The sequence below is a fragment of the Hyla sarda genome, chromosome 10 (genome assembly GCF_029499605.1).
Source record: "Hyla sarda isolate aHylSar1 chromosome 10, aHylSar1.hap1, whole genome shotgun sequence".
In the NCBI taxonomy this organism is placed as follows: Eukaryota; Metazoa; Chordata; class Amphibia; order Anura; family Hylidae; genus Hyla; species Hyla sarda.
This window is the reverse complement of record NC_079198.1, coordinates 56,408,965-56,427,841: the sequence shown is the minus strand read 5'-3', so window position 1 is coordinate 56,427,841 and position 18,877 is coordinate 56,408,965. Positions and strand designations below refer to the sequence as shown.

The 18,877-nt window shown below is 40.9% G+C and overlaps 1 protein-coding gene across 2 annotated transcripts in view; it reads right to left on the bottom strand.

Annotated features, from left to right (window-relative positions):
* LOC130294530 (carbonic anhydrase-related protein 10-like) overlaps window positions 1-18,877 on the bottom strand; it is a 749,095-nt gene that overhangs the window by 11,422 nt on the left and 718,796 nt on the right. Inside the window, exon 8 of one of the 2 annotated variants that reach the window (XM_056544463.1) lies at window positions 1,498-1,663. The exons of the other annotated variant lie outside the window; for it this stretch is intronic. Coding sequence (XP_056400438.1) covers window positions 1,498-1,663 — 166 coding nt within the window. The remainder of the gene's footprint in view (window positions 1-1,497; window positions 1,664-18,877) is intronic. 2 annotated transcript variants of the gene reach the window in all.

Genomic DNA, 18,877 nt, shown 5'->3' with positions numbered 1-18,877 from the left:
GGATCAATTTATGTGGGAGGGCCGGGTACTAAAAATGTAGCCAACAATAATAAAAATGTAGTGTGTGTGTTTTTCACTTTTTATTCTTTATTTTTTAGGTGGTACTGCTACTCCCAGCATGGAACACACACTGTTCTATGATTGGAGAAGTAGTACCTCTACTAATTGACAGATCACCCCAGGTCCGTTGCAATCCTCCTGTATAATTTATAGATGCGGTAGGCCACTCTTCTATGGTCCCCTACACTGCTGTATATATACACCTATTCACATTTCCCGCAGAGAGCTGTGATTGGCCAGATGGTTCCAGCCAATCACAACTCTCTGTGGGAAATAGGAATAGGTGTATATAGACGTCAGTGTAGGGGACCATAGAAGAGCGGCCGCATCTATACATTATACAGGAGGATCACAGCGGGTGTCAGGAGTGACATCCACTGTGATCTTTCCTTAACTGCAGCAACTACTGCTCCCAACATGGAGCAGAGTGTGTTCCATGTTGGGAGTAGTAGTACCTGCAGTTAAGGACAGATCACAGCGGGTATCAATCCTGACATCCGCTGTGATCGTCCTATCTATTGCAGAGATGTGGAGAGGCTCTATACAGTGCTCACATCTCTGCTCTGTACTCCAGCCAGTGATGTGAATAGAACATCACTCAATCATATTTCCCTCTGAGAGTGGTGACTGGCTACAACCATCCGGCCGATCCCCACTCTGGGCAGAAAATATGAATGAGTGATGTCCTATTCACATCACTGGCCGGAGTGCAGAGCAGAGATGCGAGCGCTGTATAGAGCTGCTCCGCATCTCTGCTATATTATGGACGGGCGATATGTCTATTAGTACAGGTACTACTACTCCCATCATGGAACAGTGTGTTCCATGCTGGGAGTAGTAGTACTACCTAAAAAATGTAAAAAAAAGAGAGAGAAAAAAAGGGAAACACACACGTTATTAAAAATGTATTAAAATTTCATTATAAAAAATATAAATTTTGTTAAGTACATTTTTTATCCATCACTACTGCATGCTTTTTTTTTGGGTACCAAATTTTGGGTACCAAAAAAAAAAAAAAAAAAAAAACGCCAAAGGGGACAACAATGCAATTTCCATGCAAATGAAAAAATGCCAGAAAAAACGTAGGACAAAAAACAAGTAGAAACTTAGCCTTAGTCAAACAAAAAATAAGCCAGTTTAGGACCGGAGAGAGCACAGAGGAGTGCTAGCCCATCTTAGCCCACAAAGGAAATACAATTTTCTTATGAAGTATATTAGAAAAGTTTGAATTTGAATTTGTACAGAAAACACTAAACCCCTGGCCTGTATTATAAGTTGTTTTGGATGTTTTATACAGCACTTCAGTTCCTTCAATATTCAAGACAGTAATATCACAATATGGCTGCACTTCCACATGTCACTTTTACAAAAATGGTTACCACAACTAAATAGAGAAATATATCTGCAAGCCAAACAGCTGTAAATTTTTTGCCATACCATGAAGTTTATAGTTTGCTCCTTTACATTTTCTTCCTGGTTTGCTGAAATCAAGATTTCCTCTCAAACCTCGATGAAAAAGTGGCTGCACTGGGCGAAAGTTGTCACTCATACTTTGAAAGATCTGCGATGGTTGGTTCTGACTCAGAAGACGAAGGGAGTGCATCTTAATTTTAGAATTTAGAAATTTAGAAAAATAAGAAATTATTAATAAAACATAAAACAATATTGAAACAATGAAAGGATTTTTTATTTATTAATAAACGTATCTGGGTCTAAATTGATGCATTATGTGAAAGTAAACATATTTCCAATGTACAAGAGTTAAAAAAAAAAAGTCCTGTTTTGGAGAAATATACAGTAATCCCCATGTGCTTTTTTCTTTTGCCCTGTTGCCCTTGGTTGCGTCCATGGTGGGGCATCCCTAGATTACATGCTCAGATTAGCTGCACATTGCTTGTTAGTCTCTACTGTGTATGTAAACAAGAGGGCATTTGAAAAAGTGTTTACTGGCAACAGCAGGGTCAGACTGGAATTCCACTTGTTTTTTGGGGGGAAAATGCCAAGAAAAACACCAATTCTGCCGCATGGTGTTTTTTTTTGGCAAAAAAAAAAAAATGCTGTGGCCAGATGTTAGCTGTATATCAATGAGAAATTGCAAAATTCTTTTTCCACTTGGCGTTTTTTAGTTTGGCGTTTTTTATTATCCTTTTGACGTTTTCACTCTTTTATGGCATTTTTCAGCTCCTTGGCGGTTTTGCTAAATCACAGCATGTTGAGCCTATGGCTTTTTTTCCCAGAAATTGTGGTGTTTTTCTCACATAGAAGTCTATGGGAGTAAAAAAAAATGCCAAGAAAAACGCCATGTGGGTTTTAACTTTGGCGTTTTTCTGGCGTTTTTTATTCTCTTTTGGACTTTAGCGATCCAAAAAAGTGATGGAGAAACCATTTTTAATAAAATTTCGTAGGGTATGGTTAAAAAAACAATAATAAAAAAGATACAGTAGTGATGGAAAAAATAGTATTTAACAAAATGTATCTTTTTTATAACAAAATTTATATTTGGGCGGGCAGGGCACTTAACATATAGCGGACAATAATAAAAATGTAGTGTGTGTGTGTGTTTTTAATTTTTTTCTTTATTTTTTTAGGTGGTACTACTACTCCCAGCATGGAACACACTGTTCCATGATGGGAGTAGTAGTACATGTACTAATTGACAGATCGCCCCGGGTTCCGTTGAGATCCTTCTGTATAATTTATAGATGTGGTCGGCCGCTCTTCTACGGTCCCCTGCACTGCCGTATATATACACCTATTCACATTTCCCGCAGAGAGCTGTGATTGGCCAGATGGTTCCAGCCAATCACAACTCTCTGTGGAAAAAATGAATAGTGGTATATATACGTTAGTGCAGGGGACCATAGAAGAGCGGATGGCCGCATCTATACATTATACAGGAGGATCACAGTGGGTGTCAGGAGTGACATCTTCTGTGATCTTTCCTTAGCTGCGGGTACTACATCTCCCAACATGGAGCAGAGCGTGCTTCATGATGGGAGTAGTAGTACCTGCAGTTAAAGACAGATCACAACAGGTATCACTCCTGACATCTGCTGTGATCGTCCTATCTATTGCAGTGATGTGGAGCGGCTCTATACAGTGCTCAAATCTCAGCACTATACTCCGGCCAGAGACATGAAGAGAACATCGCTCATTCATATTTCCTGCTGAGAGCGGTGATTGGCTGCAACCATCCGGCCAATAACCACTCTGGGCGGAAAATATGAATGAGTGATGTTCTATTCACATCACTGGCCGGCCCGGAGTATAGTGCAAAGATACGAGCGCTGTATAGAGCCGCTCCGCATCTCTGCAATAGATAGGACGATCACATCGGGTGTCAGGACTGGACATCCGGGACGATATGTCTATTAGTACAGGTACTACTACTCCCATCATGGAACAGTCTGTTCCATGCTGGGAGTATTAGTACTACCTAAAAAAAAAAGAGAGAATAAAGTGAAACACATACACACTTTATTAAAAATGTATTAAAAGTTCATTATGAGTGAAAAACATTTCCATAGTTAGATTTTTACCATCCCTACTGCATCCTTTTTTTTTTTTTCGTACCCAACACATTTTGAAAAAAACGCCAAATGGGCCAAAAATGCAATTTCAACTTAAATGCAAAAACGACAGAAGAAACATCAGACGCAGGAAGTTGCACTGGCGTTTTTTCTGTCGTTTTTTTCAGTGAAAAAAACGCTGGGAAGAAAGCCAAGTAAAATCCTAGCCTTACAGTTCAGAGACGAAACAGAAAATAGTCAGATGCATGAGGAAATACATTTTACCTAAAAACAGCACATTTGTACTTCTCTACACATATGTATGTGCTACACATCTGTTTTGACAAATTTTGCTTCATAGGAAAACCCCTTTATACTTGTTTTGTAGTTAAGTAAAACATACAGTTTGCTACAAAAAAAAATCTTTATGACAGACTGTAGTTCACACATTTAGCCCCTCAGTGGTACATTTGAAGGTGCCATCCGCAGTCACAAAATATTATTTATTTCTATTATAGTTACTTTCATACTCTCATTTGATTTTCATTTTTATTTTTCATTTTTTATTTTTACATTTTATTTATTTTTTATTATTTTTATTTTTGTTGGATCCATATTGTTTTCCCACTGTTATACTGATTCATCTTTCCTTGATGTATCTATTAGAATTAGGCCGCTATTTATATATATATATATATATATATATATATATATATATATATATATATGTAAGTGTTATTAGCATTTATTTTCCTATACCTGTACAATGTATACTTGGACCTAAGATATGAGACTGATCCAGAAAATCCATTTCTGCAATTATGTTCACTAGCAGAATTCTGCAAGAGGAAATTCATAAGTGTGAATGGGAGTGCGGAATCCCACATAAGTCTATGGGCTTAAATTTGAGGCAGAATTCTGCAAGTGGAATTCCACAAGCGTAAATTCGGCCGTGTGAATAGACCCTAAGGCTAGGTTCACACTACAGAATTTCTTCCTGCAATTCCACTTTGAAATTGCAGGCAGAGGTTCCGCTTACTAAAATATACAGTATAGGAAATGGGTTTCCGGTCACAAATTCACACTTCGGAATTTGTGAAGCGGAATTTATGAACAGAAAATCCGCCTGAAAATTTCCGCCTGAAGAATGAGCTAGGATTGCAGTGTCCACACGGTCCTAGCGCCGACTGATTCAGTCGGCGCTGGCCGCAATCGGACTCTCCAGGCGGAACTTTTCTGCCCGGAAATTCCGCAGTGTGAACCTAGCCTAAGGGTTTCACTGTTCCCTGCTCACACATGACAATGAGTTGTCCAGCCCTAGGTAGAGCTTTTTTTCTGTGTAATAAAAAGCAGTAGAACATTTTAACATGCTCTATGTCTGAATTCCTCAACAATACACCTATACTTGCTAGTTTAAAGCTTCTAATGATCTAACTCTGGCCATACATGTCAGATAGGTGTCAGTTAAGTGCTAGTTCAGCCAACAGCTATCTTTCACAACTGCCATATGCACATGTATGTTATACTCAACCAAGAATGCATGTATTCTGAAATGGCAGAGGGGAGAAAGCCATTGACTCTTAAGGCTAGGATTCCACTTGTTTTTTTCCTGGCAGTTTTTGGATATCTGCCACTGCAGTTTTTGAGCCAAAGCCAGAAGTGCATTCAAAAGGAATAGGACAGATAAAGGAAGGATTTGTATTTCCCCTCCCTTATGGATCCACTTCTGACTTTGGCTCAAAAACTGCAGTGGGAGTTTTCCAAAAACTGCCAGAAAAAAAAAACAAGTGGAATCCTAGCCTTAGGGCTTTTTAGAGAATCTGCAAATGAGGTCTTTATTATAGCAAAAACATAACATCAGCTAACCACAGTGTGTTTCCCATAAACTTCCATTCTGCACCCTTTATATTTCCCTTTCCTTCAGAATAAACTTTTGGCTTTGGCTCAAAAACTGTAGTGGAAGTTTAAAAAAACAAAACAAAAAAGAACACCAGAAAATGTTTTTGATTCTATACTGAAAGAAAGCAATGGTCTTATTGACCCACAACACACAGTCCATCTCTCACTGGTTGGTTTAGGTTTGAGTCTTCAGACCCCACCAATTTGTAGAGCCAGGATTAATGCATGACTAAGCCCTTCACTTCTCAGCTCCATGATTATTCTGTTTAGTTGCACAAGACAAAGCTCATAGACATATAATGGAGCTCATCTTATGGGACAACTAAGGGAGCTAGACAGGGAGTGATGTGTTTAGCTGCACACTGCTTCCAGCTCATTCTATCAATTGGTGGGGGTCTAAACACTCAGACCCTGACAAATCAAAACTTTTTACAGGTCTTTGAAACATATCAAAATGTATTTCTAATGACAGGGACACCTTAATATCGATTTACTAAATTGGTATCCAGTGTGCAAACATAATCTTAATACTTTGTAAATATATGCAATATTAGGTTTACAAATGATCTAATAAACTTAACATAAACTAAACTTTTAAAAGTATTCAATTTAATGAAAGTGAAAATGACTTTGACATGAGTATCAGTATTGTACAGTATGAGTCTTTTAACCATAGCAGCTGTCATATTACAGAACTATATGTCCATCCCACCTGATCTACTTTTGTTATATGTGCTGCAGGTAATAAAGGGTAGGATGCATCTTCATAAATTCTGAATACTTTGTGCATTAGTTTAAAACAATATTCCTGCAGAAGCTTTAAATAAAGTGACCTAGATTTGCATAATCCACACACAATACATTTACCTATACTGTATATTAAATCTGTATCTTCTTTTTTCATAAACCACCACTAAGTATCTCTGAGCTCCTGACAGTCCTTTGTGTGCTACTCTGAATGGTAATGACATTGTGAAAAAAAGTATCTATACACATAAGTTTGTATGCTGCAAAATCATGAAGCATCATCTTATTTTTCTTTCTCTCAGACAATGCAGAGGGGTGCATAACAAGCAACAAATCTGCCATCTATTTCCCGGCTTAACAACACAACAGCCCAGGGGTGAAATTCTCTCAAATGAAGTACAGATGCTATATCGAGCCAGCGCCAGTGAATTATAGCAGTCAGGTTGATTGTCATTCAGTGCGCCACATTGCTATTTACTAATGACATGACTTCTGACAGCTTAGGATTCTGTGCTCACTTCTATCACTATGATAATTATGCATATTCCAGTAATTCTGCAATATGTTTTTTATAGCACAACCAGAACAGTTCTGCGAATGTTGATGTGCTTTAAAGGATGATGGTTCGGTTGCCAGTTTCTCATATTCCCCCAGGTACAGTTAATGCAAAACTGTTATGTATTTGTCCTAAACGGCACATAATTAAATGTAAATAAAGCAGCTCCGGTATCTCCTGCATGCCCCTAGTTTTTATGCTCAGCGCAATGATTTTATTATATTCATGCCATTTCTATGTGTTTGATAATATTTTATGTGTGTTCAGTAATTGTATGGAATTTGCTTTCGCTATGGTAACTGTGGTTACTATGGATTAGAGTTTAGAAAAGTATTGCAGGTGCAAGAGGTGGAACCTAACAGTGAAGCAGCTGAGTCCAAATGGGATATGTATTAAATCTCACTTTTGGCTCATACATTCAACTAAAAAGTCATGCTGAACTTAGTCAGGGTTTTCAGTATTTTCCATGCTTTGCAATTATTCCCTGTGTCTATTCCTCCTGTATGCTCTATAAATGTATCCTTTTATACTGATGCAGATACTGAATAAACCTTCTCTTTAGCCTCCGGCTCTAGTCAGGCTACAGCAGACACTTAACTGTGAACCTGCCTATTTATCAACTTACATGTTGTATTACCCGCTGTCATTTTACATTCCCTTTACCGTCTATGCCACTTAGTGCTTCTTATGAGGAAAAAAACACGGTATATTTTCTAATTATACATCCCCCATTTACTGGCTTTGATTGCAATGTAGAAATTAGGTTTGCAATAACAGGACCGCGATGTAAAATATACCTAAACTCCCCCAACAGCTTTATTACTAGTTCATCCTACAGCAGCACAATGATACACAAAACAGAAAAGCTATTTAACTCTATCTGGTTGGACCTAGGTATAGATTTTATATTCACTAGAATCATGGCAAACAAAAATGTTTTTTTGTTTGTTTTTGTTTTGTTTAAGCAAACATAGATACATTATGTGGTCAACAGTTCACACAAAACCTACGAACAATATAACTTGGAAGTGTTCATTAGATATTAAAGGGGTTCTCCGGTGATTAGACATCTTATCCCTTATCCAAAGGATAGGGGATAAGATGCCTGATTGCGGGAGTGCCGTCGCTGGGGATCCCGGGATCTTGTACGAGGCACCCCATTTGTAATCAGTCCCCGGAGCGTGTGCGCTCCGGCTCTGATTTCCGACGACCACAGGGCCGACGGCATGTGACATCACGCTTACGCCCCCGTGTGACGTCACGCTCCGCCCCTCAATGCAACCCTACGGGAGGGGGCGTGATAGCTGTCATGCCCCCTCCCATAGACTTGCATTGAGGGGCGGAGCGTGACGTCACACGGGGGTGGAGGCGTGACGTCACCCGACGTCGGCCCTGTGGTTATCGGTAATCAGACCCAGAGCGAACATGCTCTGGGGACTGATTACAAACTGGGTGCAGCGTGCAAGATCCCGGGGTCCCCAGCGGTGACAGTCCCACGATCAGGCATCTTATCCCCATCTTATCCCCTATCCCCTTTAAACATTTCAGGCCATACATTCTTTCTCCTACATTACATAGTTACATAGTTACATAGATAGTACGGTCGAAAAAAGACATACGTCCATCAAGTTCAACCAGGGAATTGAAGTGTAGGGGTGTGGTGGGATATTGGGGGGAGGGATGGGATTTTACATAAGCATTAATGTTATTTTGTTCCAGAAATGTATCTAACCCTGTTTTAAATTTATTAATCGTTCCTGCTGTGACTAGTTCCTGAGGTAGACTGTTCCATAAATTCACAGTTCTTATGGTAAAGAAGGCGTGTCGCCCCTTGAGACTAAACCTTTTCTTCTCCAGACGGAGGGAGTGCCCCCTTGTCCTTTGGGGGGGGTTTAACCTGGAACAGTTTTTCTCCATATTTTTTGTATGGGCCATTTATATACTTATATACATTTATCATATCCCCCCTTAAACATCTCTTCTCAAGACTAAACAATTGTAACTCCTTTAATCGCTCCTCATAACTAAGATGTTCCATGCCCCATATTAGTTTAGTTGTGCGTCTCTGCACCCTTTCAAGCTCCACAGTGTCCCTTTTATGGACTGGTGCCCAAAACTGAACAGCATATTCCAGGTGAGGCCGTACCAATGCTTTATAAAGGGGAAGTATTATGTCCCTGTCCCTTGAGTCCATGCCTCTTTTTATACATGACAATATCCTGCCGGCCTTGGAAGCAGCAGCCTGACATTGCATGCTATTCTGTAGTCTGTGATCTACAAGTGCACCCAGATCCTTCTCTACCAGTGACTCTGCAAGTTTAACACCCCCTAAGACATACGACGCATGCATGTTATTAGTACCCAGATGCATAACTTTACATTTATCCACATTGAACCTCATTTGCCAAGTGGATGCCCAGACACTTAGTCTATCCAAGTCATCTTGTAACCTATACACATCCTCTATTGACTGTACTGTGCTACAAAGCTTGGTGTCATCTGCAAAGATAGAAACAGAGCTGTTAATGCCATCCTCTATATCATTGATAAATAAATTAAACAACAGCGGTCCCAGTACTGAACCTTGGGGTACACCACTAATTACCGGGGACCAATCAGAGTACGAATCGTTGACCACCACTCTCTGGGTACGATCCATGAGCCAGTGTTCAATCCAGTTACAAACTAAAGTTTTCAAGCCCAAAGACCTTAACTTACCTGTCAGATGTCTATGAGGGACAGTATCAAACGCTTTAGCAAAATCCAGAAGCACTATATCCACAGCCATTCCTCTGTCAAGGCTTCTACTCACCTCTTCATAAAAGCAAATTAGATTGGTTTGACAACTTCTATCCTTAGTAAACCCATGCTGGCTATCACTTATAATACAATTATCCCCTATGTATTCCTGTATGTAGTCCCTTATAAGTCCTTCAAACATTTTACTTGCCGTTCTATAATTTCCTGGGGAAGACCTAGAGCCCTTCTTGATTACTGCAGATTCTAATTCAGCTTGGCTACACCCCCCCCCACCCCTTACCACTCTAATACTGTCTTTCCACCAGTAACCACTAAACTCAACTGCCCTCCACTAGGGATCTTAAAATGAACCATTTAATTGCCTTAGACCACTAAGGATAGTTGCATCAACCTCTTCTCTGCCATATACCACAAGGTATACTAACTAACCCCTTTAGTGCCATAGACCACCACCCCTTTTGCCCCTTTTAACTCTATGGGCATTCTTCAGTTACCCATACAATTGAATACTATGGCAAAGCGCAAAGCTGCTGGTTATCTGCTCTTCCATGCACTTCACAGGTGTCACTGGTAACAGGTTTTGGTGGTTATTCATTTTTTGTGTGGACACTTTTACAGCATTTAAGTACTAAGGGGCACTTTATGTTGGTTTCCACTTATTATGTATGGAGGCAGTAAGAAGCACTTTGTGTGTGGGCACTGAGAAGCACTTGGAGTTTGTATGGGGAGCATTAAAGGGGTACTCCAATTTTTTTTTTTATCAACTGGAACCAGAAAGTTAAACAGATTTGTAAATTATTTCTATTTACAAATCTTAATCCTTCCAGTACTTATTAGCTGCTTTATGCTTCACAGGAAGTTCTTTTCTTTTTGAATTTATTTTCAGTCTGACCACAGTGCTCTCTGCTGATGCCTCTGTCCATGTCAGGAACTGTCCAGAGCAGGAGAGTTTGCTATGGGGATTTGCTCCTGCTCTTGACAGTTCCTGACAGGGACAGAGGAGAGCATACAGCAGCTGATTAAATACTGCAATGATTGAGATTTTTAAATATAAGTAATTTACAAATCTGTTTAACTTTCTGAAGCCAGCTGATTAAAAAAAATGTTTTCCACCAAAATATCCCTTTAAGAAGAGACTTTGTATGGAGCATTAAAGGGGTTTTCCTGACTCCTTCCTCACCTTGTCTGCCCTGTGCAGCCTCTTGGTATGGCCCTAAGATGTGTGGGTAGTCCCACAGAGTTTAGGCCAGTCACATACACAATCGCGTACATACTTAAACTCACATACACAAACATTGACATAAACACACTTACAGACAGACATGTACACATCTATTCAGTTACTATACTAGTTCCTATCTTGCTCACATGACTTACTTTGACTATTGAGGACTTTTTGATCACATAATTAAAAGGTACTGTTCTCACTTTGAGAATAAGACTGAGAATGGAGGCTCAGATATATGCATAACTATTCTGGAGAGCTCCCCCATCCATGCTCAGACCACTGTCATTATTAATCACACAGATTAGTAAAATCACAGATAAGGTGGCTGGCCAGGGCTCCTGCAATCTCACAGCCTGGCGACACTGCTTTGTGCAGAGAGAGTGATGTCACCAGCATATACGGTCATACTCTTATAGTAATCATACTGTCCATAAGCTCTTAATATTTATACTGTCCACACGTTTATGACATGCATATTTTTCATACGCTCATGGCATTTATACTATTCATTCGCTGGGGGGCGCATACTGGTTACGCTTGTGGTGGTCATACTGTTTTAAGCTCACTGCATTTATACTTTCACACGCTCATGGCATGTACACGTTTATGGCATTTATACTGTTCATTAGCCCACAGTATTCATACTATTCACCAGCTCATAGTACTTGTCATTACATGATCGGGCCATTGATACTGTTCATACGCTTATGGCAGTTATATTGTTCAGGCAATTTGGGGTTTACACGATTCTTATGCTCATGATATGCATGTCAAAGCCTAGTAGTAATTTATACTGTTTTATACATTCATGGGGTTTCACTGTCCATACGCTCGTGTCATTTATAATGCCCTTATGCTTTTGGCAATTATACGGATCATATGCTCACGGCACTCATTTTGTAGCATCTATACTGTTCACACATTCTAAGCAGTTACTGGTCAGATACTCAATGCATTCATTCTGCTCACATTCATGGCGGTCATACGGTCTTGCTATTGGGGTATTTAAACTGTTCATACACTCCCGTTCATACACTCATAGCTTTTATGCGATACGTGTACTCGTGGTGTTTTATGCTGCACATGCGCTTGTGCGTTGGTTTCAGGCACTCAGGGCATTATACAGTTTATACGCTCCTAGTATCACGGTTGTTGCCAATCATACCTGCCACTTCTGCAGGGGGTCGGTCAAAATGGTTGTTCATTTCTGACACATATTTAGAGCAACAGCATCATGACACATAGGTGGTGTATACCCCTTATATCTGCGATGACTGCAGAGGGATACATTGCATAGTTATTGCTATATGTTTTCAGAGTGACAACATCACAACACATAGGCGGTTGTATGCCCAGTATACCTGCCATGTCTGCAGGGGGATACCTTGAATAGCTGTTTGTTACTAACATGTTTTTTCAGAGCAACAACATCACGTCACGTAGGTGGTTGTATACCCTTCGTACCTGCCATGTCTGCAGGGGGATGCACCGCACTGTTGTTGTTACTGACTCATCTTCAGAGCAACAACATTTTGAAACATAAGTGGTGTATCCTTCGTACCTGCCACATGTGCAGGGGAATACATTGCATAGTCATTGGTAATCACACATTTTCAGGGCAACAACATCATGACACATAGGTGGTGGTTCATCCTTCGCACATGACACCTCTGCAGGGGGATGCACCGCTCAGTTGATGTTACTGACACATCTTCAGAGCGACAACATCACAACACATAGGCGGTGGTATACCCATTATACCTGCCAAGTCTGCAGGGGGACCCATTGCGTTGTTGTTGTTACTGACACGTTTTCAGAGCGACAACATCCTCACACAAAGGCCGTTGTATACTGGTCATATGCGACTCGGCTGCAGGGGAATTCACAGATCAGTTGTTGTTATGGTCACGTCTTCAGTACAATAACATCACAACACAAAGGCGGTGGTATACCCATCATACCTACCACATTTTCAGGGGACACATTGCATAGTTGTTGTTACTGACACGTTTTCAGAGTGACAACATCAACGCCCAAAGATGGTTGTATACCAATCATACGTGACTTGGCTGCAGGGGAATTCACTGAGCAGTTGTTGTTATGGTCTTGTCTCAGAACAATAACATCACGACACATAGGCGGTGATATTCCCATCATATCTGCCACATCTGCAGGGGATGCATTGCATATTTGTTGTTACCGATACGTTTTCAGAGCAAAAATATCAAGACTCATAGACGGTAGACATAGGTGTTATACACATCATACCTGCCACATGTGCATAGGAACACACTGCGCAGTTGTTGTCATGGACACGTCTTCAGGGCAACAACGGCACGACATACAGGTGGCAGTACACTCTTTATGTCTAATATGGCTGGCGGAGAATGCACTGCAGAGCTATTGTTAATGACACGCTGTCAGAGTAACAACGACATGGCCCATAAGGGTTGTAGTCCCTTCATACCTGACAAACCGAAGGTGGGATACACTGCATAATTATTGTCACTAACACGCTTTCTGAGTTATATTTTCATTACACATAAAAAATAATGATGGTTATGCCAGACCTGTCACGTGTGCAGGCATGAGGGTACGCAAAGAACTGTCACACAGGTACGATGATTACGAAGAGACCTGTCACGTCTACAGGCATGACGGTTACGAAAAGACCTGGTAAAGGTGCAGGCATGGTGGTTCACGAATAGAACTACAGGTTCGAGGGTTACGCACTGTCATGGTTACAGGCACAATGGATATGAAGTTATCTGTCAATCGCAGCAGCACGTTACCCCGGAGTTCAGTCTTGAGGCAGAAGTTTGGCGGTTTAAGGTTGGGTCAGTGATAAGGATGGGGTTATTTGAGTGTAGTCGATGGCACGTAAGACCTCTCAGGGGATAGGCGCACTCTCTACGCATAGTCCTGGCCTGTCTACAGGCACGATGGTGATGCAAGGTTTGATTACTCGCAACAGGCCAATGCTTCGGAGTACAGTTGGTGGGTAGTTCATGGTATGGCTGTTGGACAATTCATGTAGTAGTTAAGGTAAGTTTCTCGAGCTTAGTTCTTGTTATAGGTAAATGGGCACATCATGGTCAAGGTCTGTCATGGGGTCAGGTTACTTGAGTGTCAAGTGGCCAACAGTTTGGGTTTTTGGCCTCTAAGCTAGGGATCGGATAGTGTAGTTTAGGCTTGATAGGCAGCTATCAGATCTCTCGGTTAATGACACACGTCAGTGTGTTTAGCTTGTATGGAAGCATAGTATTGAGTCAGGGATGGTTTATTCTTCAGAGTAGGTATATTGGTTATAGCTCTCCATCACTAGGTAGAGCCTTCATTCATAATTAGTTGGTTGATTCTGCTGTCATAGGGTCTGTATTAGGGTTTTCATGGGCAGTGAAATTAGGGGGTGGGGTTTTGTAAAATGTTTATGCCTTCTACTACTTAACCTTCCAGGTCAGGTGTTTTGCCCTCTAAAGGCCTGCCCTCGATCGTGGCTATGGACACAGTTGTTGTTTGGTTAACCTTCCATGCAGGTCCGTAGGACGTTTGTGATGTGAACATGAGGGGAAGTTTGCTCTGACCACATTACAGTTCGTTTCTCACATAAGGTCATTGATCACCACTTTGGGAGGTAATCATCGGGAATTCTCAGGTCACCCTTTTCGCATTGGGGCAGCATCGACAGCATCACGACACAAGGTTCCTCCCCACATTATACAGAAGTTAGGCAGATGGAAGCCAGGCTGCTATGCTACTTATGTCCCAAATCCCCACAATGAAATGGCTGATGTCTTCAGATACTTGGAATTGTAATTACAACAAATTATTTTATTCCTGTACGGTTTTGTTTTTTTGCCCTCTAAAGGCTAACCCTTGATCGCAAACCACCAAAGAAGTATTATCTACTGGTGTAGGTAAGTCTTGACAGTCACGTATGGAGCCCAGACCACAAGTGATAAGCCTATCTGGCTGTATTTGTGAGAGGGGCATCGAATATTTAACGCACGCACCCCATCACACAGGTGTTTGGCGAAACCCCCCTTCCCCCCTTCTTTTCTTTATTAATTAATAGAGTATGCCCTCTTAAGGCTAACCCTCGGTCATGGTTTTTGGCCACAGTTCAACCGCTATACAGTGTTATGCACATGTGTTATTAGTTTCATTGGTGTAGGTAAGTCTTGCCAGGCATGTATGGAGCCCCAACTCCAATTGTGTTATAAATCTAGGAGCCAGCAAAAAAAAAGTTAGGAGCCAGGATGCCCCATGTCACTATGCAGTGTGACATTATGTGACATCATATGATCAGTCGTAAATGTTCCCTCATCTCCCCCATGTCACAGTCATTAGATTCCCCTCATGTCTCCCTGTATCACAGGCATTATTGTCCCCTCATCTCTTCCCTGTGTGCCACAATTATTACTGTCCTCTCATCTCTTCCCGGTGTGTCACAGTAATTAGTGACTCCTCTTCTTTAAAATCAAAACAAACAGTTCTACTTACCTCCACCTCCAGTCCAGCGCTGATCCCCCAAACTGCCTCTGGTGTTCAACTTCTGATGTTTTCTTTCAGTACTCCAGTGCCACATGACTGCTGTAGACAATCAACAGCCTCAGTGATGAGGATCTGTACCCCTGAGTATGGAGCATCACTGCTGATCTGCTGCAGTGGTCATTTGTTGCCCTGTAACACTGGAACACTGACTGAGAGGTAGAATGGGGGATCAGTGCAGGAATGAAGGTGGAAAGATGTAAAACAGTTTTTTTATTTTTTTTTAAAAGATGGTCAATCATTAGGACTAGCAAAAACCTGGACACACACCTTAAAATTCTTAGTCGCTGTAGATTTGTCAAGTCCTGGTGTAGAGGTTTGAGAAAAGGTGGGGAGGGCACTGGAAAAGTAAGGTGACAAAGACATCTGTAATAGAAACTCTACAAAGACAATATGTGGCTGGAATGGTGGTCCAGGCAGGAAAGAAAAGATGGGAAAAATAAATTACTCCAATTAGAGAATATATATTAGAGAGATATCACTTGTAGTCATAAGATGTAACTGGACTATAATTACTTAAACATTTCCCACCCCATGACATATATTTTGTTGGGGATGGTAATGGTGTGCGTGATCAGGTTCCATGCCTGGTGGCCCCCAGCTTATTTCATTAGCTGTGGGTGGCTATTAACTTTTTAGATGCCCGCTTTCAAAGCTAGCAACAACATCTACATGGGGTTTAGAGTGGTTGGTGGTGGTTCAGTGGTCTGTGCCAGGCAGGCCCCCCTCTCTCTGCTCGGGCCCTCTAGCAGTGATGGACCTGCATATGTATAAATATTTATGTTGAAAACCCATATTATAGTAAAGTAGTTAAGGTTTTAAAGGCTATACACTTTGTATTCAATAGAGGAGAATGCTGAAAGGAGCCAACAAGGACTGTAAGTGAATAGCAAAAACATAACAACAGCTATTGTGGAACATAAGACTAACGTCAGGAATTAGCCCCAGCAGGAGTTCCCAACAATACGGAATGGGATCACTTCTAATAACTTTAGTGTCAGCAAATAATAGCTGTCTATTTCCTATTCATGGAAGTAGCCACAAAGCTGTTGCATGAATTCACAGGATAAATGTGTATCTATTATCTAAATGCCCCTATTGCTGTAGGAAGTAATTTTAATAAAAGCAATATGATAGGGACTTTTTATTCAATTTCCTAATACATTCTCATCATCATCAAACCTTATCATAGAATTTTGGCTTTGCTGAACGTTTTACATTTTCAAAATGAATACATTTTTGATCAGCATAGCATTATGGGGGTTTGTTTTTGCAGGATGGGTATCTCATGTTGAGGAATATATAACTTATTGATTAACTTTTATTACTTTCTTCTTTCTTATGTTTTTTCACATTTGTTACACTTAACACTTTAATGTTTCAGATCATGAAAATGTTTAATATCACACAAAGATAACTCAAGTAAATACAATATGCAGTTTTCTATCATTCCATTTGTGAGATGGGAAAACTCTCATTGTCTGTAGTGTTGCTCGCGAATATTCGCAATTCGAATATTATTCGCGAATATCGCATATTCGTGAATTCGCGAATTTCGCGAATATAGCGCTATATGTTCGTAATTACACCAGCTTGTGTGGTGTAAAGAAGGCTGTAATACTACTGTGTGAGACTGGCGTGCGAAAATTCGCATATGCGAATTTTCGCATATGCAAATTTTCGCGTATGCTAATTTTGTATATGCTAATTTTCACATATGTAAATTTTCGCATACGCGAAGTTTCGCATATGCGAAAATAAAACGAGGATATAACGAATATGCGAATATTCGCGAATATATGACGAATATTCGTCCATATATTCGCGAATATTCGCGAATTCGAATATGGCTTATGCCGCTCAACACTAATTGTCTGAACATTGTTTGTTTAAATTAAATGTCTGTACTGACATTCTGCTGTTTGGCCACAAGATGCCGCCGTTTCCTAACAGCTAACAGACTGCATATTTTCCATACTCATTAGAGGGGAGAGTGGCCAGAAAAAGGTGGGAAGCAGCCATTTTAGAGAGAGCTGAGACTGAGACACTCTATCCTACTGTATCCGGGTGTTGGAGCATACTTCGGTGACCAGAACTAAGTGAAGCAGCTTGTGTCTGAGACCCTGATCCTGTCCAGAGGAACGAGGATTGCTTCCAGGAACATGGATGAGAGCTGAGGAGCAAAACAACATAGTGTGTGGTACCGCAAATTGTTGGAGAGGCATTTGTTCTGTTTAGAGTCACCAGTGGGTGCAGAGCAGACCAGGGTCAGTTAGATCGTGCACACACCACATCACTTTGTTATCACCTAGAGACTAGACCAGGCCTGTAAATAGTTAGTTAGGGACTCTGTTCGTTTCAGGCCACAAGTGATGCTACTGTTCATTACAAGGACTCCATAATTTAACCCCTTAAGGACTCAGCGTTTTTCTGTTTTTTGAATTTTCATTTTTTCCTCATCACATTCTAAAAATCATAACGCTTTCAATTTTGCACCTAAAAATCCATATGATGGCTTATTTTTTGCGCCACCAATTCTACTTTGCAGTGCCATTAGTCATTTTACCAAAAAATCCACAGCGAAACGGAAAAAAAAATCACTGTGCGACAAAATTGAAGAAAAAAATTCATTTTATAATTTTTGGGGACTTCCGTTTCTACGCAGTGCATTTTTCGGGGAAAAAAACACATTATCTTTATTCTGTAGGTCCATACGGTTAAAATGATACCCTACTTATATAGGTTGGATATTGTCGTACTTCGTAAAAAAATCATAACTACATGCAGGAAAATTTATATGTTAAAAATTCTCATCTTCTAACCCCTATAACTTTTTTATTTTTCCGCATACGGGCTAATATGCGGACTCATTTTTTGCGCTGTGTTCTGAAGTTTTTATCAGTACCATTATTGTATTGATCGGACATTTTGATCGCTTTTTATTAATTTTTTCATGATATAAAAAGTTACCAAAAATACACTATTTTGGACTTTGGAATTTTTAGATGGGGGCTCGATTGCTCAAGCCTGTAGCTCAGGCTTGGAGCAATCAATCGATGATCGGCCACCGCCGAGAGAGGTAAGGAGACCTCTGCCTGCGTCCCAGCTGATCGGAACATCGTAATTTTATCGCGATGTCCCGAGCAGCCCGACTGAGCTGCCGGGAACAGTTAACTTTCGTTTGCAGACGCGTCGGTCAACATTGATCGCCGCGTCTGAAGGGTTAACAGCGCGCGGCACAACGATCGGTGCCGCACGCTGTTAGCCCAGGGTCCCGGCTATCTTTAGCAGCCGGGACCGACCCGGTGTGATGCGGTGTCACGACGTGACCCCGTTTTTCACACCGGGACTGGACTTACAGGTACACCCTAAGTCCTTAAGAGGTTAAAATGACATTTCACAATTGGAGAGCTGATAAACTCCCCACAACTTCAAGCCGGGCTGATGTTTTGTTCAGGAGGAATACTCAGGCATGTGCTACAACTCCGGTTAGGGGAGGGGGAATAAGGTAGACCTTTGTAAGATTGTAAGCTGTTGTGCTGCACCGAAGGCTAGCCCAAACCACAC